Genomic DNA, 24122 nt, shown 5'->3' with positions numbered 1-24122 from the left:
CCTTCTTTGACTCAATAATGGAAATGTAAAAAAAAAGAAAAAGAAAAAAAAGAACACAAGACGTGACATGACAAAACCATAAACATTCTGCTTTGTAGTCTGCACACCCCAATGAAGTCTGACAGCTAAACAAGTCGGGATGGATGGATGTATAAACAGCCGTGATTCATAGCAGGCCTTGAAAGCCGTGGCGTGAATGCATGCGTGTTATTTCTGTGTTCATGTGCACACGTCGCGCGCATGTGTGTGTGTGTTCATGTCTCCGGGGAGCTGAAGTTTTCATGCGGGTGACACACTCGGACAGTTTGTGCATGCGAGTTAACTCTATAGTTTCCTCGTTAGAGCAGAACTCCGAGTTCCTCTGAGTCACAGGCGGTGTGACGCTGGTGGGAGAGCGGGGGTGAGGAGAGCTCAGGCCAGGCAGTGTTTTTCTGTTGTTTGTAGGACAGCTGGCTGAGAGGAGTGGGTGAGAAGGAGGAATAAAAAAAACTCAGGCTGGACCATCAGATGTGAGGCCATAACCAATGATTGTTTTCATTACCAGAGAAAAAGGTGAAAAATAATAATTTTAGAAAGATGATTTCCACATAGAGAAGAAATAATCAGTTGACTGATTGAAAATGAATCATCCGTAAATATTAATAGTTACATAATCACTGATAAGAGGAAAATGACATTTGTTTGCATCAGAGTGCACATCTTTGATAATAAACGGTATAAGCCAATAGGATGGAAGAAGAAAATTGAAGATTTCTTCTTTTTTTTGCAGACAAATACATTAATAAATTATTTAGGAAAATAAACAACGAATTAATTGAATGTTCAAATAACCATTAATTCACTATTTAGTTTGTCCAAGCAACAGACACAAAGATTCTAAATAGATAATGATAAAACCCAACATTTTAGAAGAAGCTTTGCTTGATAAATAACTTAAATTGATTACCGACATTTTTATTTGGCTCAATCATCCATCCATTCTAATTCCTGTTTTCATACCGATCAGAGTTAAGTCTCAAATTGTGCATTCACACTCGACTTCACAGCAGGACAACGTTTAACAGCCGAAATGTTATAAATATTAGTTACATATTTCTAATTGTTGAGTCCAACCAGAACCACATCTAGATGTTTGATTTAAAATCTTTGAGACGCAAAATTTGAGACGTGGGAAATATTTTGTTGAAAGGTTAGCATTCATCCAAGATAAATGATTTATACGATTATCAGAGAGGTTCATTTTCTGCTGATAGAAAAAAAAGATACAGCAGCCTCCACAACCTTTTGCTTTTCAATAAATCAATGAATCCTTGATCAATTATAATTTCTCGAGATTCAAAATATATATATATTTTTTTTCATATGAACAATTCAGCAACCAAAGATGTTCACTCTACAGACGAAAAACAGGTCTGATTGTTAATGAATTTTCTCTTGAAATGGCAGAACTGGGATCTGAACAATAGTTTGTTTGGCACTGACAACAGTTTGATTCATGATCTTAAATAATCTATTCAATCATTATTCAGTCATTTTAGATACTATATTTAAACAATGTTCTTGTGCGGATGCATATGTTTTGACACATTTCAATCAACACATCACCCTGGACACAAACTTCCTGAGCTGCTCCCTTCCAGCAAGAGGCTGCGGTCCATCAGGACCAAATACTCACGCCGCAAGAACGGTTTCTTTCCATCCTCAGCTGAACTTGTAAAATACTTTTTATGTTGTGTTTTTACAGAGAGGAAGTGTGGAGAGTGAAAGGGACGTAACAAAGCTGGACTCAATCCACAGAAGTTTTGGTTATAGGGAATCAAAACCTCAAAAACAAAGAGATATCAGCACAAGCTGGTCAATGTTGGAGCTCCTCACAACTGAAACCACCACCCAACATTTCTGTTGGCCAACATACTGCTACAAATACCCGCAGCATAGCATTGATTCATCCCCAGCATCAAGTAACCTCATTCAACCCAACAGCTGCGGTGAGTAGACATCTTCACTGTGCAGCCATGCAGGAAAACACATTTTATTGGATGTAAATGACATGTAATAGCCCCCACGCAGCTGGAAATGTACCTTGTGACACCTCATTTCTCATCCTGGCTTTGTTCAGCTTTTTGTGTAGGTGGTATGGTCTGAACCGAAAACTCTGATCAGTAATGTATTCTGTGTTGTACAAAGACTCTCTAATACACTGAAGCAAACCCATCCAAAGGTCTGCGTGTGACAGTTTTCCACCAGGAGTTTGTGCAGTGGAAAAACCTGTCAGCATCAGTCAGTCACGTCAAGCAGAGACACAGTGCCTGTCTCCAGGCGTCATATTGCACATTTAATCTCTATCACTTGGCAAGCGAGCGCCTCAGGGTGTTTTACACAGAGTAAAACATTCCGATAACCCAAAGGTATTGTGACTGACTGTCTGTGTGTGTGTTCCTCTCATCTTTGATACAAACAGAAAGTAATCTTCCCTGCGAGGGGTGTTGCGCCACGCTCCTCCCGCCAAGCTTACCCTGAGGAAGGAATCGAGCGCTCCGTTCTCCATGAATTCTGTGATGATGAGGACGGGGCAGCTTCGCGTGAGGACGCCCTCCAGCCGGATCACGTTGGGGTGGTCGAACTGGCCCATGATCGAGGCCTCGGCGAGGAAGTCCCGCCTCTGGCGCTCAGTGTAGCCGGCTTTCAGCGTCTTGATCGCCACCACCATCTCCCTGCGACCGGCCTGCTTGAGACGTCCGCGGCACACCTCGCCAAATTCACCTGGAGTGTGAGAACAAGGAGGTGGGCAGAGGGGGGTGGGTGATTGAGGGAGGGGTTGAGTGACCACAGGAAAGAGGAGGAGGGATGGGGAGGAAGAGGGTGTTGGGGAAAGTGCAGGGAGAGGGAGTGTTACTGGTCGGATTCGGGAGTGATTTGAAAGAGTCGAGGGTCGGCTTCAACTGTGGGAAAGAATCAGAAAAGAGAAGTGGAGAGGACGGGGGGGGTCAGGGGTCAAAGATGTTCGGGAGAGAGGGGGTGACCGGTATCGATCGAGTGTGCAACCTGGGAGCGGTGCAGGGAGACAGAGGACGGGCGAGGTACTTAGGGGTTCTGCATTTGGGGCCTGAGTACAAATGTTTATAAGGGGAAGAAAGAGAAAAAAAGCACAGGGAGGAAAGTTGAACGAGCAGGATCAGACTGTCATTTGAGGTAAGTTAGGACACAACATGCTGCTGGAGAGAGAGAAAAAAAACAGACTAAAGGGGAAAGAGTTGCAGAGAAGATTTTCACTTCAATCCTTCCATCCATGCTTACGCACACTCTGAATGCTAAACCTTTTCTCCCAGAGAGGACTCTCTTACAGAACAGACTCCAGGGCCTGATGGTACACTCCTGTTCCAATAAATGATTAATAAACTCGAATTATTCTCTGTCGTCTTGGACAAAAACAGCGGCCGTGTTTACCTGCACCGATGACTTCCTCTATTTTCACGCAGGAGATGTCTATCTCTTTGGCGAACTCATGGATGGCATCGTTGGGATCCTCGTAGGTGAAAGGGTCGATGTATACTTTGACCCCTGGAGAAACTGAGAGTACAAAGAGAAATCTAAAGTATCTGCAGTGTTATGCCTGTGAATAATGTGACTGAAATGCTTATTCCATAATAAATAACGTTTTTCTAGCCATGCTGTTCTGTGGATAGGCGATACCGGGTTATTGCCACTGGCAGTTGAAGACTGTGATCATCTGAAGGTTCAAAACTTAAAGTCCAATACTTTAGTTTCTGCAAAAACAACTGCATATGTTCGCATGCTAAGATGCTGAACTAAGAAACATTAGCATGCTGACATTAGCGTTCATCTCAAATCCCCGCTGCAGTTAAGTAGAGCCTCACAGAGCCGCTAGCATTGCTGCAGGCTCTTAGACTTGTTCCAATATTGACACTGCATATATGGAATTGATGTTCTGTCGACTGGTCTCTGATATGCTCTCATGCAATACATCAGATTACACTTTGAATAGATAAAACGCAAATAATTTGCTAATATGGCTGTTTCTTTTTTACATTTTAATTGACAACACAGTGTCCAGGGACATGCAGGAAATATGAGGGGAGTGAGCAATTATGTAATTTGTGTCTAGCACGCAGAGCATGTGATTCACGAAATCAGCTTTATGCTTGAATATAACACACCGGCTCCTCTAATCCAATTTGAACCTTGATATAAGATAATGCTGAACCATTTAAAGCAAAAAAAAAAGGTTTATAGTGTGCAGGTCAAACACTGGGATGTTTTCATTCGGCAAAAATCTAATAGGTAAAAACACATTTCAGCTCGCAGCTTCTCCTCTTCCAACATTAAATCAACTCCCTGCTGCACATTCACAATATCTGCTTTATATTTTTTCATCTCAGCTGATCTGTTCGGTCGTACTTCCTCCGACAAACAAGGAAATGTTCTCCTGATTCAAACAGGTGATTGGATAATTGATTGAATCAGTCAGTTAAATGCACTGGCATGACCAAAAGAGCACAGAGCTCCCGAGCCGAACACATGAACATACTGTATTGCTGCAGCTTCTCGGTGTACTCCAGCTCCGACCCGCTGCGCTGTTTCCTGTAAACAAGCGGCACAAAACAAAGTCACATTCACATCATCAGCCTTGGCCCTTTCCAGGTACAGCGAATCAAACTGATAACTGACTCCAACATCGGATATATCCACAGAAAGAGACTCACAGAGCAGCTCTGTTTTTTTCTCTTTCAGTAGCCAGATCAGATGAAAGCATATACCCTTTGAGAGCGTATTAAAATTTAATGAGCATCTTTGTTCAAAGTCTAACTAACAAAATGAAACATGTAGGTCAGTCTGTCAGTAATAAAGATCAACCACTTACTTAAGGCAGACAACAGCGATAACCACCAAGGCAACAATGACCACCAGACCTGCGGACGCCGAGCCGATGATGAGAGGCAGCTGGTCCTGCACTGACTTCTGAGGGTCACCTGGACCGCATAACGCACACAGACACAAATGAATAAATAACAGCTGAGAGATTAAAGGGTGGCTTGTCCTGCATGTGTAATGGCTACCAATTAAGGCGCCCATAAAAACTATTACGCTCGACCCCTCATTATGAACAGTGTAGCAGCAGATCATCAAGAACAGACTGTGAAGCAGGGGAGATTTTTTTTTTCCTTACTGTGTAGGCTGGTGCTGAAGTCCATGGGGTTGCTGTAGCGTCCGTATCCCGCGACAGTGCGGGCCCTGACCTGCACCACGTAAGGCGTGGCGGCCCTCAGCCCTTCCACCTTGGCTGAGCTGTGCTGGGATGTCACGGTGTGTGACATGGCCTGGCCCTGCAGAAAAAACACAGACCGTTAAAGCAGCAGTGCCAAGATTTTCAAATAGCAAGTAAGTATTTCTAGTCATTATTTAGAATTACAAAGCAATGCAACTTTTCAAAGAAGCGTAAGAAAACGATCCCTTTAAAAATCTGAATTCATGATTTATGGAAAATGTGTTCTGCCTATAGCTTTCACTTTGATGCATGTTACAATGTTGCATTAACCTTGATTCAGTTTGTCTTCAAAGTGCAATCCGGACAAACTTCTGACACGCACGCAACAATACCAACTTGCAAACAGTTTTGTGATTGCTCATAATTTTGCGGGGAATTTGGTTTTCACAAAATTGAGGTGCGACACGGCTCAACAGAACGTTCAAAGCCCCACTCCTTGGGATATGTGCACGTCTGCCTAAATATCAAAGAGGCATTGTACCCTATTCTTCCCTCCAGATAGATCCTCAGTAGCTCACGTGATACCACTGCAAATCAGTCTAGCATCGTTAACCAGCCTCAGGTCAGTTGATTTGTCCCAGGACATAGTGTGATTACTGTGTTCACACACGAATAAACCCACACGGGCGGGAAGCCCTCCTGGTTTTCGACCAACAAACTAGTTATGGCAGCACCCTTAGATTATACAGGAACACAATATGTTTGCTTAAAAAAGCAAAAAGCCTCTACCAGCAAATGCAGCTAAATTGAAATTATTAATTATGATCAGCACACGTGCAGACGTGTTCCCAAAATGCATTGAAAAGCAGTAACTTTGGCTTTAAGTTGCCCAAACACAGCTGCTAGGCACCTGTCAGCATTTAGCAGCCACCTCGGCTAACAGTTTAGCATGCTGACGACAAGGTAACGCTATGTAGGAAATGTAAATTCACAATGAAAGATGATGGCTGTGGTATATCACAAGTTTCCTTGGTCATTTTATGGGCTCACAGGTTTTGTTACTATAGCTCTTCTTCATCGGATATAAACAGAAGCTGGCTAAAGTTGCTAATGCTAGCTTACAAAACATATTTAGCTTTACTGCTAACACCAAGATTAGGACTCTTCAGTTATTGGGCTGTTGCTATGATAACATTCTACTATTAACCCTTGTAAAGCAGTATTCATACCAACATTAGCACTGCATGGAAAAGATTAACCACAGCCTCATTTACAAGTGGTAATTATCAATCATGCATTAATTTGAAGATATTTTCCTTCACTTTCATTCAAAGAGTTTTAAGGCAAATAAGATTGATAAGCGACAAGATTCTATTTGGACAACTAGTTGGTTTTGTGTTAAAGATTTACTCATATATGTATGAAACTTTTGCACTTCTTTAATTTCCTGCAAAAGGTTTATCTTGGCTTAACTTTCACCACAAGTAAAATTGTGAAGATATCACAATCAAATACATGTAAATCACGCTGTGTACATGAATGGAGTAATTCTACCATTGGTGTCACAACTGCTGTGATGGAGTTTAGGTTTAAACGATGAAGATGTGATGTTGCTGGGAAATAGTCGTGGAGTTCCCCCTGAAAGGCTTAGAAATGCTATATGTGCCTATAAAGCCATCCGACTCTTGGGTCTGTAATTAATGCAGTTTTCAGTGGAGCCAAGGTAGACCTTTACATTCTGTCAATGCAGTGCTTCAAAGGTTAGAAAATGGCCACATTTTTATACTTGGTCTTGGTGCGGTTGATCAATACCAGTGACGCATAATGTGCATCACTGGTTGCTGAGTGTTAAATCAGCATCCATCATAGTGCTTCTCTCTGTTTGGGTTTGTAAAAGTACAGGGGAGCACTGGGGCTGCACTGTGACCTACATAGGCTAAAACGTCAGAGCTTACCCTCTCGTGGTATTTAATCTCATAGTCCAGGATGACTCCGTTGGGTTTCTCGGGGGGCAGCCACGACAAGCTGAGAGTGTCTGAGGTGGAGCGCATCAGATGGACAGTGGGCACCGCTGAAGGTGCTGGAGGAGGACATCAGAGAGGACACTTCATTATTACACTGCTGCTGGAAACTTACTTTGCAAGTCAGGGGTTACTCCAGTTGGCGAGATTTTCTCTTTTGAAGTCAGGAACCATCCCAGGCAAGATAATAATTATTCAAAATTCTCCAAGCTGAACGGTTTAAGAAAAGCGGTGCATGATTCACCTTCACTGTTCTGCAGTTTATTGATTTGTGAGCCCTGAAAGTGACTCAATTGTGAGCCATTGTCGTGGGTCTATAAACTGCAGTAAGGTGGATTAAGTGCAGGTTAACAGGGAGAGTAATTACAGTCTGTGAGAGGAGCAGTTTTGGTTGATGATGACTCTGCGAATATTAAATGGAGATGTTGAAAGGTGACATTGTCAGTGATGTAACATAAGACATCAGGTTGACAGTGTGCTGAATGCTGACGATTTGAAATATAAAGTACACTTTACACTTCATCTGCCTTTCCTGTGCCTCTCACAGAAAAGCAGCACTCCAGCTTAGAGTGTGTCCATCTGTCACTCTCAATGAGCTTATCCAAACAATGTTTACTCTTGGTGTTGGTTCTGCTCTGGATACTAAAAACTCATTAAGACACTCATTGACATTGACTGAAGTAGGGCCCACTAACTAGCCTCTTTCATGGTGATGTTAAGTGGTATTGATCGGAGCCGCTCTATGAATTAACTTGTAGACACTTCCAATGCCACTGACAGATCCTTTACTAACCGGCTTGGTTGGTGGTGATGTTGACAGTGGAGTAGCTTGGCGAGATGGGGTTTTTCCCAGAGACCCCGTTGACGGCCTGCACCTCGAAGCTGTAGCGGGTGTGGGCCTGCAGGTTCCTCACCACCACCTTCCTCTGGCGCAGCCCCAGCCTCCGAGGGGCGATGTCCACGTTGTCGTCGCAGCGCGTGCACGGGCTCCGGTCTCGCAGACATTTCTTACACACCACGTTGTAGACGAGGTCGCTCCGCCCGCCCGTGTCCTCGGGCTCGTCCCACTCCAAGGACAGCGAGGTCTCGTTCACGCTGGAGATGACGTTGCGAGGTGCCGAGGGGATCGCTGCACAAACACAGACACGTGTAGGTGTTTAAGAAGGTGGGCAGGCAGAGCATAAAAACACACAAGTAGGGCTTTAGTCATCCTCCCTATGCTGTGCTCACATTATCTTCCACAATGGTGAAAAAACTGTTGCATGTATCTAAAAGAAGGCACCAAGAGGAAGTATTTTCTGTGTAATAAGTTCTTTCATACAAATAAATGTGTTAAATTGGTTGGCATGACCCAAACAAACCGTAGGACGCAGAAAAGCATAATCCTTTACAGCGGTGCAGTCCATTCCTATGCATAGCCACTCCTGGAGCTTGTGGAACTTGGCTAATCTACTCTTGAGAGAAAATCGTGTTCTCGTGTCAGTATAACCCAGGGCCACTATGTTTCAATTAGCAGCGCAGCATTTTGAGTGAAGAGTGTTTGAAACCTGGATAAAGTATGATAAGCGCAGAGGGAGGCAACAAAGATTGGTTCAGCAAACGTGCCTTTCATCCCATTACGGCGAAAGAAGAGGAGGGCTCTGCCTCTAAGCTTCCAGCAGAAGAAAGTCTAACCTGTCTCACAGCAGAGACGGAAAGAGAGAGAGAGGGGAAGGAAAGGAGAGGAAGGCTCTCTGGCTATCAGCGCTAGACGACCAAACTGCCTGTCCCTGGAGTTCAGCTCCTCGTCCGCCTCTCCCTGAGCTTGGTTTCACTCGCCCTGTCCTTTCTAATTAGGCAGACACGGTTCAGAGTGGAGGTTCCTTCTAATTGGACACCCATCTAAAACACACACTGAGCCCAAGCTGCCGGCCGTTGAGCCTCTCTAGTGCAACACGCAGCTTCCAACACAAAGCGCAGGCTGCCTGGCACCGGCTCTGACAGACCGCAGGGACAGAACTGTCAGGCCTGTGTGTTTGTGTGTGTTTGCGTGTTTAGTCGAAGGTGGCGCTTGTGTCCCTGCCCGCCTGTCTGCGCACGCTGGTCAGTGTCAGATTGCACAGTGTTCCTGTGACGAAGATCTGGGGAGGACAGTTGCGGGCCGTGTGTGTGTCATTTAACGCGGTGAAAGGCCCCTGGGGCTTGACTTTACACGGTCAAGGCAGCACATGTCGCTCTCCATCAGCACGACTGCTGGGACCCTTGTAGAACAAGCACCGATGCTGCGGTCAGCACCAGTCCACATTAGTCAACAAGAAACGCACAGTTTCCACTTGAAACACTGATATGCTGCTGTAGAATTGTCATTTTAAAGTCAAACTGAATTTGAGCTGGGTTAAGCTTCATGTATCTGGAGGGGGTGCTGTGTTTGACTGACATGTGAGAGCAAGAGCTGTCAATTTCCTCGATGCACTACTGACTGGAGCTAGTAATAACTTTGAGTCCAACAACCGTAGCTGTGAGCTTTTTTCCACAAGCCAACATAGTATTGGTCATTTATCGTTCCTTTTAAAAATGAAACCGTTGGGTGGACGCATCAATGTAACATTTCTACATGTTACCATTGGTTCATTCAACACTGATAGCTTGGTGTAACACACCATTTGGAATTCATTATGGGGCGTTTTTCAAACGATACAGAGGAAAGAAATACCTCTGCACACCATTGGGTAATCCAACAACCACCACCATTTTGTTGTCAATAAATCCAACTGAATGGTGCTCTCACTGTATAAAGCCTGACCAAACAATTTGATTGGCCTGGAAGATCTTTGCCGGAGCATAATCAGTTCCCAACAGATCGACCACAGACCAACTTCGGGCTAACAAGTCAGGCCGGCTTCCAGGCAACAGTAACCTGCCACATGAGTTTTCTAGCCTCTGGTTTGCTTTCATGTTGATAAAAAAAAATAAAAAAAGAAACAAGAAATGCCTTGCTTGTCAGTGAATTTTAGGCAACACTTTTAAAGGTGTTTCTTTCTGAGTCAGAAGGAATTTGTCTGTTGCTCTACTGTGAGTGACCACTAGGACAAACTGAAAAGGCCGAGTGGAGGCGTGGTAGCCCAGTCTCGTAACACAGTTTTTTTGCACATTGGACATGTATAATATTGACAATATTCTTGCAGACCGGTCAATAGCGTCTCAAAAGCCCTCGCCAGTGACTTCCTCAGCTCGTGGTTAGGTAAGGTATAGCACAGAAGTTCAGTTTGATTACAAGCAGGCTATGGTGCTACTTTATCATGGGGCTTTTGCCAGATCCTACTGCTTCCACACAGGTTGGTAGAAAATGCTTTGCTAATTGGGTTCAGTCCCACAGCCTAGTGGTTGCAAACCACTGTTTATCCTGGACGGAGTACGTTAGTGTTAGCTGTTTCTCTTCCACGGGACCAAATGTGGTGAGGTCAGTCCCACAGCCAGAGCACTCTGTATGTTACCCCATGTTCTGAATCAGTCATGCAGTGTTCAGACAGCACACGCTCAATGCTAAAAACATCTGCCCCTGACTGTTAACTGCCTGTGTGCACAATGAAACAGAGGTGATATAACAAGTTATTTCTAGCTCTTGTTTAAACATACACCAATCAGCCGAAACATTAAAACCACTGACAAGGGAAGTGAATAACATCGACCATCTTGTGACAATTCAGTGTTCTGTTGGGAAAAGTTTGGGCCTGGCAGGATGTTACTAGGACATGTTCCACCCACCTAGACCAGACCAGGCACCCCCACCTCATAACAATGACACTCCTTGATGGGAGCAACCATCCCCAGCAGGATGCAGCCTGACACAGGCACACACACAAAAATGGTTCAGGAACAACTCAAAAAACATGAAGAACAGCACAAGGTGTTGACCTGGCCTCCAAATTCACTAGATCCCAAGCTGATCCAGTATCTGTGGGATTATCCACAGAGGTCCCTCCCCTCAAACCATAGGACCCAAAGGCCCCCACTAACAACATCCTGTTGCCAGACACCACAGGACACCCTCAGAAGGACCATGTCCATTCTCTGACGAGTCACAACTGTTTTGGAGGCACAAGGGAGACCTACACAATATTAGGAAGGTGGTTTTAATGTTGTGGCTGAACAGGCTGAACAGTGCATATCGCTGTATTGTTCCAATGAAATGATAATATTGTCCTGAGTAGCCAAAAAATGTGGAGCACTTATACATAAGCACAGTTTTAATCATATAAGTGAAAACAAACACAGAGGGTGAGAGTAAATGCAGATTTCTTTTAGAGAAAACAGAAAGAACAAGAACTCACAATTTACTGCATATTGCCAGAAGCCTTTCTAACTTTTTAGAGGCATCTCAGGAAAAGAAATGATGTGAGTTTTTGTTTTTTTCGTCTGTGCAGTGGAGGATGACTTACTGGTGCAGGCAGAGTCAGGGGGGTCGCTGTCAGAGCGGTAGAAACCATTCTGGCAGGGACAAATGCTGGCTCCTCCAGCGCTGGTGCGACTGTTGGACGGGCAGGGGGCACAGGATCCCTCTCCGAATTTGGATTTGAAGGTCCCAGGGAAGCAAGCTGGATGAGTGGGAGAGAAAATGCGAAGGACTGTGAGAACAAAAGCAGTAAAAAAGAAAAAGGAACAAAAAACAAACAAACAAAAAAAACGCTGCGCTGTCACTTATCTAAAAGACCAGCGGCTGTCAGATCTGTCACCGCTGTATCTGTGAAGTACCTGCAGCGCTCAATATTTATGGAAAAAACGCTGATACGTACGTGAGAAACGGCAAACACTTAAGCGAAAGGACTTATCTATACATTTGCATCTGCTCTTTCTTTTTCACTCTCTCGACTAGGTGACATTAATCTCCCTAAAAAAAAGAGTTGGGATGACAGCAAAGTTTCATGTTGAAGAGGAGGAAAAGGAGGATAAAGATGAAGACAGACTGCTGACAGGAGATTGCTGTTGTCAGACAAACAGGAATGGAGAACGCTTCTGAGAAAAGGGATACACCCTAAACCCATCAATCAGTGTCTCTTCGGCCCTCAGTTTTCCAAACCGCACTGCTGAATACAAACAAGTCCTCCATATGCATGCAGAACAGCTCCATAATAAGCCGATAAATCAATTCATACGAAGGAACATCAAGCCGGACGTAAATTAGCTGAGCTGAGTTATTAAAAAAGTATACAAAGTACTGTAATCTCAGAGGATGTGTCCGGGCAATTCATCTGAATTCCAAAGTGTCACGCTGAAGGTTGGCTGATATCGAGTCTTAAGGATAAATCAGCATAAGCCCAGTCTAAAGAAGGATTCAGATAAAGGGGATTAGCAGCAAAAGGTCTGGATATATCAGCCTCCAGAGCCCCACGCTTTACTGTTTGCCACATTCCTAGCCAGTGCTGTAAAAGTGGGCTCTCTGGCAAACATCTGTCCTGTCAGCGTGAGAGCTCATAAAAACCCAGTCAGCAAGACAGGGAGAGAAATAGAGAGCGAGCATGATTAACTAGTTAGGCTAAGTGGTCTTTCGGTTTGAACTAAGTTCCACCCTAATTCCCAACAATGGCGCTGCTAATGGCCCCGCAATGGCACCGTGTGCAATAAAAAGCCAAAGAAGATAAAAATGCACTTTTTTTTTTCTCTCTTTCATAATTCACACAGACGTTTGGTCTCCGCGCTCGCCGATCTGATTCATTCCTCTACAGCACGCACTGCATCATCATTTTCTTTTATTTGTTTGTTTTCTTTGCTCCTTTTCGAGAGGCTGCTGAATCACCCCACCGTCCTCAATCCATTAACCTCTTTGGAGGGCACCATGATTTTAATGTTTTGGTTTTTTTTTTTCTTTTGATATACTAATATTTCGCTCGCATCCCCCTCCACACACACACACACTCCCTATTGTCTCTTCTTCCCTCCTCACCCTCTCTCTCTCCATCTCATGCGGCGCTTGGCTGCGAGCGGGCGGCGGGACTGAGGTAAGAAATGAAATGTCTGAGTGATTAATGTTAGCGTGGCAGTGTTGGCTCACGTTGGTCTGAATGGTGTTAATGAGTGTGGCCGCCTGTAGATTAACTAACGGGAGGCCGCGGAGGAAATTACACTTCCTCATCGCGGCCGCTGGCTGAAGCCCTGGAGAGCTTTTTATCAGGCGTTGGCGGCAAGCTTTTAACCTTGAGCAGCCAAATGGCAACGAATGAGCTCTCGGCCGCATGTTACACACCATTTCTCACGCCCAGGTGAGAAGAGCCTTCGCTTGTCTGTCTTTGACATCCCGCAGCTCCCAGCCTCCCTTTTCATTCTTCTTATTTTAGCCACTGTTTCAGTCCCATCTTTGGCAATTCACACCGTTTAACTCACACTATCTCTCCTTCTCTGTTAACATCTCTCTCTTCTCGGGACTTCATCTTCCCATTCTATTATCTACATTTCCCTTGCACAAATCTATTGGCTCTCTGTTTTGTGCCTTCCCGCTATCTTTCTCTCCCTCCTGTCCTGCTCACACAATATTTGTATGCGGCTCCTCTCTGCAACACCTCATTAATTCATACTCTCCTCCACCCTCCTTCACCCCCTTTCAGGAGCCACACAATAAATGCAGAGAAGAGGGCACAGACTGAGGTGACTTGCACTGAGCATATAAAGGAGCTTTGGTTAAATAAAAGTCTAAATGTCCGTTAAATACACATACCCTGGCACTGAGTGCTGTCTGCTGATGGTTCAAAGCCAGCGACGCAGGTACAGGAGCCCACTGGAACCATCCACTCGCCGTCCCCGTTGCAGTACAGCTTCAGAGGGACAGACACCTCCATGGCGTTGGTCACGCAGGCTCCCGGGGCAATCACCAAGGAAGTGGCTTCTGCCCCCGTAGCGGTCTCAGGGAAGACAGCAAAGTTGGCGATGGTGGTGGAGCACTTCTTGAAGAAAACCCTGACTGAGATGAGAGACATGCAGGCCCCCAGGTCCTGGAAGGCCAGGTAGAAGCCTGCCTTGGAGAGGGGGCCAAAGCTGCGCACTTTGGTGTTGATCCTGCCCGCCTCCAGCAGAGAGAAGCTCTCATCTGGGGCTATAGTATCCACCTTCACATAGGGGTTCTCCCTCCACAGCGGGCTGGTGTCCGTAGCTGTGTCCCCTTCTGATTCATAGTAAAACAGATTAAAGGTCTCTTTGCAGGAGCCAGGGATGTTGGGGATGCTGGCACAGTCACGGACGGAGAACTTGAGCTCCACGTAGACGCGTAGCACACCCTTGCGAGGGATAAAGTCCGTCCTCAGCCAGTTGTTCTGGTTGGGCTGTCGGACATTGCACACTTGGTAGGTTCTGATTGGGCTCATGGAGTCGTCATAGCCGCTAACCTCCTCCCACTGTGGAAACAACAGGGACACACTGTGATGAAGGAGTGCTGACAACAGGGAAGCTGGTTGAAACTAATGACTCTAAGCAGTATGGAGGACTAATGAAGACAACGCAGACAAGAGGAGATAAGTTTAAGAGTAAAATGAGACTAATTCTAATTGATGATCTAATGCTGTTTCCTAATGAGCAAACTGTTCTACTTCTCAATCAGCAACAACAGAGCTACAGCAGAAACGCACTCATTTAATATGCCGTTAATTAATATCAACTAATGTTGAACACACTGCATCACAATGCAAACTGTTCAAGCATAGAGGACGTACAAAACAGCAAAGTGACGCCTGGTGATTACAAACACACATCACATTTAGGGCTTTAACACACATTCCCACAGCGCGTTGCGTGCATATGTGGCCTGTGAGGAATAATTTGCAGCTAAAACGCCTCTAATTGCATAAATCATTCAGAAAATTACAATCATTACGGACTATTAATAGAAGACGTTTCCCCATTAAAACACATTTCACGCGTTGACTGTTCCTGATGCTGGCCGGAGGTTTGCAAAAAACGGGGGCGTTCTGCAGCTAAGATAGTCACAAATGCGGGGCTTTATCAGAGTCACTAGCTATTAAGCAAACTGCACAAACGACCTGAGGAAGCAGTGATTCCATCTATATCTGCTGCAATCGAAGCAGTCTCCAGAGGAGCGGTGGTAACATATAAATTTGATATCGGTAAAAGATATGAGAGAAACAAACTGTACATTTTAAATGGAAGCATTCCCAATATATCTATAATGCAAACAGTGAGTTATTTATTAAAATGGCCATCTATGTGCAATGCTTTCAGAGTGATTGCACCATGGAAGCACTCCCGAGCACTTCAGGTTACGCAGGCACTACTATATATCCTCTCATGCCCACACATGCGGCTGATATTTGCATCTGCAGTGGTTGACGTACCTGCTGAGGATTTTTAAGGAATCACATGACAGGGACATGACTTCTGCTCTTTGTGTGTGTGCAAAGAAAATATGGTTACAGCTTTATATGTTATTAATAGTGGTGTTTGTATCTGGTAACTAACACTAGAAGCTATGATAAATGGCCTCATTGGTCAATAAATTTAGTCCATTAGGAAATAACCTTGTGAGAAGTCAATCTTTTTAGATTTTTCTTCCTAATTCCTATTGGACTGAATGCTTCGTTTCCATAACAAATGAGCTTCCCAGGAATTGATTATTTCAGCTGGAGGAAAATAATGCATAACTCATCTCACGTCTCTGAGCTCCCGTGCAATTTATTCCCAAACGATGAGCCCACGAGTCAGCATTAGACGTCGTAAATCACCGGCAACACGTTGATGCACTACCTGACAAATATGATAATTGCCGGCCCCTCCAACGTATGGGCTTGTCAGGCGTGAGGAGAGGGGCTGCCTCGCCAGTCCTGACATATGACTTCATGGATGCTAGGACATTCAGAGCCGGCCCTCGTAAGAGGGGGAAAAAAAAAAAAAAAAGAAGGAGCCGGGGCCCTGCCGAAGATCGTTTCCATGGCAACCCACCATTTCCATTGACTGACTTTGCGCTCACGTAGCGAAGACAAATTACACTGGCCGGGTGTGGGGGAGGTCTGTCAGGCTGTTAGCCCTGGGGTCAAATTCATGTTGTTTTATTTTCTCACAATTCCTATAGGGGGTATCAGCTGAAAACCTTAATTTCTGCCGGTAATGCGCTCTTGGGCCCACATTATAAAAGGCACAGACACATGCTTTCAATTATCAGGCCCTCTATCCTGGGGAGACATGCAAGGTAAAGCCTACCTAATAGTCCTTCCACACTGTGGGGATTTGCCCCATGTTTCCGCTGCTCATTTGTATGTTTAAAGGATAATATGCGCAGAATGGACGTCAAGCTTTTAGCGTGGTCTAAAGAGTGAAATCTTCGATTTCTTCCACACAATGATGCCACACGGAGTGGTTCTCATTTGCTGTATAGTAACAAAGAAAGCAAACACACACTGCAAAAACAAAGATATAAAACAGTAGGAGGTGTGCTGTTCAAGGCAGACTGGGCTCTATTAACAAGCAAATGGAACAAATGCTGTTAGGGAATGAAAAAAAGAAAAGAAAAAAAAAAAAAACTAAACACATGCACAGACTTACTCACCCCACTCTCCGGGAATGTGGTCCAAGCCAGCTCTGTGGTAGCCCACCGACTGTCCATAAGGGTTTCTGCAAATTAAGAGTAGGAGGAAGGTTCACAAGCAGGAATTAAACAGTGTGAGGAGGAAAAAGCAAATTGTTGCAGAGCAATAAGGACCACACACACAAATTCTCTGTGCTCAACAAAGGACGCAGGTAAAACTTAGCCTGCCTGTCTTTCATAACCTCCACCCACACTCACTCAGTTTTTGAAAGCACTGACAATCATGGCATGTCTGTGATGCTGCCTAATTAAGACCTTCTCTCTCTCACTCTCTCTTTCTGTGTGTGTGTGTGCGTCTGTGTGTGTGTGTGGCACTCACAGATGCACTTCTTTCAATTTTCATTTGTGCAACTAATAACAAAGCACCCTCAAAGATGCCTTCAGAGGGAAATATTCCATTAACTAGAACCAGTTCAGAGAGGTCACGTAAGAGAGAGGAAATTTAATATATCGCTTTTTGAAGAAGGGGAAGAGGAGGTGTGCTTTTATATGCAAAAAAAACAACAACAACATCAAACGCCTCTCAGCTGAGATTTGTCAAATTAAAAGGTGATCTGAGCAGATGTTTTCTTCACCCCGGCTGTTTATGACTTAGCGCTGAGGTGAGAGCCGGGCGGACAATCAAGAGGCGAGGCAGAGAATAAACAGAGGGATCAATGAGTGCCGTTGTCAGGCTGTCAATCAGACGTCACCTGAGCAGAGGTCTGGCGAGGAGTTCATTACACCTCAGACGAACCAACCCCTCTGAGGATCTCAGCATCCAGCTGCAGCCACGCCGGCTCCCATTGTTCTGTTGTTGTTGGCACATAATTACTGAAACAATTACACTTTCTTCACGGAGACTCAATGACATGATGCCTGCTGTGCGCCATTTGCTCACAAGTTGTTGATAACGGTGCTAAAGGAGGGTGTGAGAGGGGGAAAAACAAATAGCGTGTCCTGTGTGGGAACAAGAGCGGCGCTCTCTCCAAGATAGCTCTCTTTTTCGGTGGCCGCCTGAAAGACAGTGCCGTCACAGTACAGTGTGTCCTCGGCTTTTGTGTGTCAATAATAGAACTTGTTTGACTGAGCGAATGGATCGCTTGTCCATCTGTAGCTGCCTAGTTACAGATACGAGCTGTGTTTACAGTCTGTGCCGCGTGCTCATTACAGCGACCACAATGGCTCTTCTTCTTCTTAGAGGAGATAATGAACAGAGATGTTCATGATAGCTACTCGACCACTACACTACATGGCTTTTCTGTGGCGTTCAACAATACGCCATGGAGAGCCAAGGGTGAGAGCACTGTCACACCACCAGGCTGCAAAGAGTCACAGATGACTCAAGAACTAAACATATTTATCTCTCCTTGTGTGGTCATGATCACATGATCACAGCTACACACAAAACCAGAAGCAAGTAATCTCAATCTCAGCAAATCTATGCAATTTTATATGGATGATAACCTGGAATTCAATATGCAATGATAAAATGAGTGAAAATAGTGCCAGCTATACCAGAGAAAGCGTGGTACAATAATAATAATACAATGCAGAGATTTTTGGGATAGTTGCACATTTAAAAGGAGGGGGTCAGGAAATGTGGCTCAAATAGGATCTTTCTCAGCCTCAACTGGTTTCTGGGATTTAGGAAGTTGACAATAAAGCACCAAACAATAACCATAATTTTTAAGTGTTTAAGAGCAACACTTGAGACTATGATTTATGGCCTTTGTAGAGAAATTCTTATCTCGCTCCACAGGGAGGTTTAAGATCCACCTCTCTGTATCTCGCTTCAGCATGGTGCAGTCCTGCTCACAAGGGTGCTGCAAGGCAAGCCTGCTTTTACAGATCCAGGATGGATCCAGCCTGCTGCCTCTTCATGTGTCCCTCGTGTGAGGTGACACACACAATTCATTTCACACATATACCGATCAGGATTAACATTATGACCACCCTCCTAATATTGTGTAGGTCTCCCTTGTGCCTCCAAAACAGCTGTGACTCATCAGAGAATGGACATGGACCTTCTGAGGGTGTCCTGTGGTGTCTGGCAACAGAATGTTGTTAATGGGGCCTTTGGGTCCTATGGGTTGAGGGGAGGGGCCTCTGTGAATCATCCCACAGATACTTGATCAGTTTGGGATCTAGTGAATTTGGAGGCCAGGTCAACACCTTGTGCTGTTCTTCATGTTTTTTTGAGTTGTTCCTAAACTGTTTTTGTGTGTGTGTCTGTGTCAGGCTGCATCCTGCTGGGGATGGCTGCTGCCATCAAGGAGTGTCATTGCTATGACGTGGGGGTGCCTGGTCTGGTCTAGGTGGGTGGTACATGTCTAAGTAACATCCACATGAATGCCAGGTCTAAAAGTTTCCCAGCAGAACATTGAATTGTCACAAGATGGTCAATGTTCAATGTTATTTACTTCTCCTGTCAGTGGTTTTATATTATGCCTGGTCGGTGTAGCCTGTAGCCAGTTAGCGCTAAAAAGTCAACCCAAGCTAAAGCATGGTTCATATTGATTTAATGTGCTGTATATAATGACTTCCTATTCCTCAACATTAAGGACTGATCAAGTCATCCCATTAGTTAACCTTCAATGGATCCTCTGTGATCGATGGGTCATGCAGCATGTTAGCCCCATGTTTCTATGAGAACAGGTAAAGCTGTCTTATTAGTTGTGGGCCTATATATTAATGTGGCACGCTACTGTGACTCAACCACAATTAAATGGAACCCCAGTAAGCATTTGCTGATCACACAAAGTGACCTTATCATCTCCTACTGTACAGATAGCAGGGGTTTAAACAGAGGAGCAGTGCAGTAACCAGTTAAACTCGCTGAATTAAAAAGGTGGAATAAGTGGCTGCCTCCATTGTTGTTGACAATTTAAATCCAAATTACCTCTGCATGACATCTGATAAGTAATATTAATGCGGAAAGCAAATGTACACTTACATTTGGAGTTTTAAATACAAAATGCATGCCCCGCTAGGCATTTATTAATCTAGAAGCATACTCAGACCTCTGTACTGTGTGTGTGTTGGGGGGGGGGGGGGCAAATAGTACACGTTTGTGAAGGTTGTTTTACTGATTAGCACGACTTGAGCCAGGGAGGAGGAACTAATCAGTGAAATCAGCGGCTGTTGTCTGTGCTTGGCTACACTCGGCCCTCAGCGGCGCGCACAGCTGAGTGGATGCTCCCGGACTGCGCGCCGCTGATCCACGGATCCAGTCCGTCCCTGGAGTGCCTGATCCGGTGCGTCGCCTCCGCCCCTACACTCTTCTCTCATGCTGCCCGGAGGCAACAGACGCAAAATCACTCGGCCTTGGCCTAACCACGGCTCCGAGCCGACGCTTCCACTAAACAGGTATCTTCACCACACACAATGCGCACACGAAGTGGGCAGCAGGTTGACCATCCTGGATCTGTAAAAGCCGGGTTCAAGCACCCGTGTGAGCAGGACTGCAGCGAGATACCGAAACCCTAGAAGCAAAGGAGGTGTAGAATCTATTTCTCTACAAGGGCCACGGATCATAGTCTCACGTGTTGCTCGAAAACACTAAAAAAAAAAAAAAAAACGTAGCATAAAAAAAGGTTATTGTTCGGTGCGTTATCGCCAACTCGCAAACTCCCAGAAACCAGTTAAGGCTGAAAAAGATCCCATTTGTTCCACAGTTCTCTCCCCCTTTCCTGTTAAATTTACAGTGCCTCTGAGATCGCCTGGCTGCTATAACTTAAATCCAGATCCCATAAAACTACAGCAGCACTGGAGCCATTCTGCCCCTGGGGTAAAAAAAAAAAAAAAATACGTTAAAAAAAAAAATAAAAATGCAGCAGTGGGAACTTTAGAGCATCACCACCCGTGGCATTTGCTCCTTTTCTTTTCTTTTTTTTTTTTTTTCCTTGATCGCCTGCTGGTGCCAAAATGCCACACAACTCTGCATTCTCTGTGCGCTCATGGGAGCTCACACATGCTAATGTTTTATTCACTTTGTGAGAGCGTGTGCATCATGAAAGGGAGGCCTCCCCCCTTGTACTACACTGACACTAGCTTCCAACAAGCAAACGCATGAAATATTAAGAGACAAACATCATCATCATCATCATCATCATCAGTGATCGCAGGGTGATCAAATAAAAGCGAGGCTATAAATAGGAGCCGGAGAACTCGGAGCACTTCTCTCTGTGTGTGTGATGGCAGTGGTAACAGCTGAGTGTGATGCTCAGTTTGACGAGCAGTTTTTTCAGCTCAAGTCAAGCTGACCTAATTCGATCTCACTCCAGGGCTGCTTACATCTGTTTTCACAGGTCAGCAAATAATTATTCCTGTTGATGCACCGATGTAAAGAAAGCATGGAGATGTGAATGAGGCGCCAAATACACGCAGCTTATTTATAATCGCAGAAATCACACACACACATAACACTGTACATCCAGCAGGCTGGTTTTGCAAAATGCTTTCTGAGCGCTCATCCATCTAGTTTACGAGCTTTTTAAACTAAGGGTACAGTAAACGCCGACTGTAAATGAGAGCATTACAACATAAAAACGTCACCGTTGCTGAGGCTTTTACTGCAGTCTGTTGCCGCGAACTGGAGATAAGTCATCGGCGCAGCTTTTCGCAAATAAGCACACCAACTTCCAAGTTGCGCACCATCCATGCGCAAAGCCGTGCCAAAAAAAAAGAAAAGAGAAAAAAAAGAAATCCCAGATTCAAACCATGTGTTGAAATCCAAAGGATGAGCAGCTAAATAGGGGGACGTGCAACTCCCTCATTTAAACCCATCCCATGATCTGCCCTTCATGTTTATCCTCAGAGGACAAACATTAGTTAACCCCTGAGCTTTGAGTAAGAGTTAGCGGTCGGGGATGGGGGCACCGGGCTGATCATCCCGGCGTGAGAGCCCGCTGGGACTCGGAGTTGCTGCTGCCGCTGCATTGATTTACTTTGCTGACACCAGAATTGATGAGGGATCAGGCTGGCCACGGTCCAGGAGAGGCAGATTGGACAAGGAGGGAAGGAGGGAGGCAGAGAAATGTGGCTACAGCTCAGTGAGGAGCTGTTGGGTTGGGAGCAGTGGTGGGCGAGGGTGGGCTTCTCCCTCCGGAGCAACACTCCCTTGTTGATGAAGAGAGCTCGATGAGGGAGGGGTGGGCTGCAGCATACTTGTTAAACCATTGACCTTTAATTCACACTTGTCGCCTAATATGTTTCACATGTGCGTCCCTGCGGTGCGTCAGAGATTGATCCGCTCTGTGTTTAAGCATCCACTGACTGGTGGCTGAACCCGGCGGCGTGATTAAAACCCCTGACATGCATCATACCAGGAGTCAGTGCAGCGGAGGGGACGCCTCTCTCCTCCTGGCGTGGAGTGGATCTAACCTCTCCGGTGCCGTGGGGAGGAAAGGTGGGGCAGGTGGGGCAGGTGGGCACCCTCACTCGGCTTGTGGGTGTGACAACAAGGACAATAGCAACAGGGCAGTCCCTTCAGCCGCAATGGAAACACTGGGATGTCATCACACACACCTAACGCACCACACACAGAGACTGGGGCGTGCTGATGCATGTGTACACGGGTTATAATCAGAGAACACACTGATACACAATAGTCCATTTAGCATGAGCAGCCCGCCTTATATTAACAGCCTTTAATTAAGGAAAACATGAATGGAGTCTTGTATACAGATTTATCCCATGAAGGCTGCATACATTAGAGCTCAGGCTGGCGGGATGGACTGAGCCCAGTCTGATTTAAAATGTTAGAAGAAAAAAAAAATGCAAAATATGCACTCCACCTATTTTTGGTTTGCAATATGTGACTGTATTTTCTTTTCCCTGTGACAGTGTCGTGTTTTATTGTCACACTCTAATGCATCCAAACAGTCCATTGTTCATCCGCGGGAGACAAAAGTAGCGATAGAAATATCAAACGACATACCTTCTACAGCCAGGACCACAGGGACGACGAGGCTGCACACCCACAGCAAGTAATCCATTGTCATAAAACAGGCTCCTGCAACATGAATAAAGGTGTGCAGACTGGACCCCCTCCGATGGATGGATGGACGGATGCACGGATGGAGACTCAAACACAGAGCACCGCAGCCGAGCTTTTTGTTCCTCTCCCAATTCTCATGCCTTCAGTTGTGGTGAGGGCTCTCACCGCCCCGTCCAGCACGAATCCTCACAATAACACAGATCGCTTCTGGATATCTAATATTTATTAATTAATTTATTTGCATTCAGTCAGATCCCCTTCTTTTATTCCTCTGGAGTTGGTAAAGGCAATGCTACGGGAGCGCCCTTTCTCAGTCTCATTCTCTTTATCTGACTTTACCGACACCGAGCTTCTGTCCAGGGGCGCATCCCCTCATGAGCTGCTGCCCCGCAGGAGTATATGATGGGAACCCGGGTTCGAAGCCCTCTCTGCCCGCAGAGGAATCTGTGAAGTCCACTCTGGCCAACTCCGCGTAGCTGTTGCTCCTCTGCGAGAGATGTGCGTCGGAATGGCAACACTGGGACAGAGAGAGACACAGAGGGGGCTGGGGGCTCAGGCGGCGTCAAGCGAGACTCCATCAGATTCGAGCTTCCGGCCAAGAATGTCAAAGTAAGAGCACACAGCCACAACAACACGAGTACGTCTACCGCTACGATGTTTGTGAATGCATGTTGTAATGTGTTCGTATTTAATAATTTTATTCGTTTTTAAAGCACTGCTGTGATGGGCAATTTAGTTTATTCATACATAACAATGTCAATGAAGGCTTTTATTTCCTGTTTTCTTTCTTTCTACTACTACTAATAATAATAGTAAAAAGAAGAGGAAGAAGAGGACATTAACACTCAACTTTCCTTAATTCTGTCTCCATGGCAGTGTAGTATTTATTTATTTTTATTTATTTTTTCACACACCTATTTATGCCATTCTTATGTAGGGTTATTATATATATAATCATCATCTATTTACCTATTCGTCCTTATGACGTGTCACTGCTAATAAAAAATTAATGAATCTGTAGTTTAAGTTCACATCTTGTTGTTTTGTTGTTGTTTTTTTCACAGCACTTGAACATTAACAGACGTCGATTCAAAGGTGAGTCACTCAGCAGCAGCACGTGAGGTCGACTGAAGATGACCTCATCCTAACCAGTGACGCCATGCCAGCTGTTTTTCTTATCGTGTCAAGCTAAGTGACATCACTCCCTGAGGTCGGTGGCCTCTGTATAGACTACATCATCATTGCTAGTTTATGCTTTACGAATGTCAAGTATGCGAGACTTTTTGTGTTTAAGTTTTATTTTGAAGTCAGACCATCCACACTTCCGACTTT

At 45.1% G+C, this 24122-nt stretch overlaps 1 protein-coding gene across 1 annotated transcript in view; it reads right to left on the bottom strand.

Annotated features, from left to right (window-relative positions):
* Positions 1-22794, bottom strand: part of ephb3a (eph receptor B3a) — a gene marked incomplete at its 5' end in the record, with an annotated part of 30822 nt that extends 8028 nt beyond the window's left edge. Inside the window, 11 exons of the mRNA XM_084546770.1 lie at positions 2516-2763; positions 3448-3570; positions 4550-4602; positions 4883-4991; positions 5189-5345; positions 7183-7307; positions 8042-8377; positions 11667-11822; positions 13937-14609; positions 16772-16836; positions 22731-22794. Coding sequence (XP_084402896.1) covers positions 2516-2763; positions 3448-3570; positions 4550-4602; positions 4883-4991; positions 5189-5345; positions 7183-7307; positions 8042-8377; positions 11667-11822; positions 13937-14609; positions 16772-16836; positions 22731-22794 — 2109 coding nt within the window. The remainder of the gene's footprint in view (positions 1-2515; positions 2764-3447; positions 3571-4549; positions 4603-4882; positions 4992-5188; positions 5346-7182; positions 7308-8041; positions 8378-11666; positions 11823-13936; positions 14610-16771; positions 16837-22730) is intronic.
* Between the last annotated feature and the right edge of the window lie 1328 nt (positions 22795-24122).

This window comes from Chelon labrosus (assembly GCF_963514085.1).
Source record: "Chelon labrosus genome assembly, chromosome: 6".
Classification (NCBI taxonomy): Eukaryota; Metazoa; Chordata; class Actinopteri; order Mugiliformes; family Mugilidae; genus Chelon; species Chelon labrosus.
This window is presented reverse-complemented; position numbering and strand designations above follow the sequence as displayed.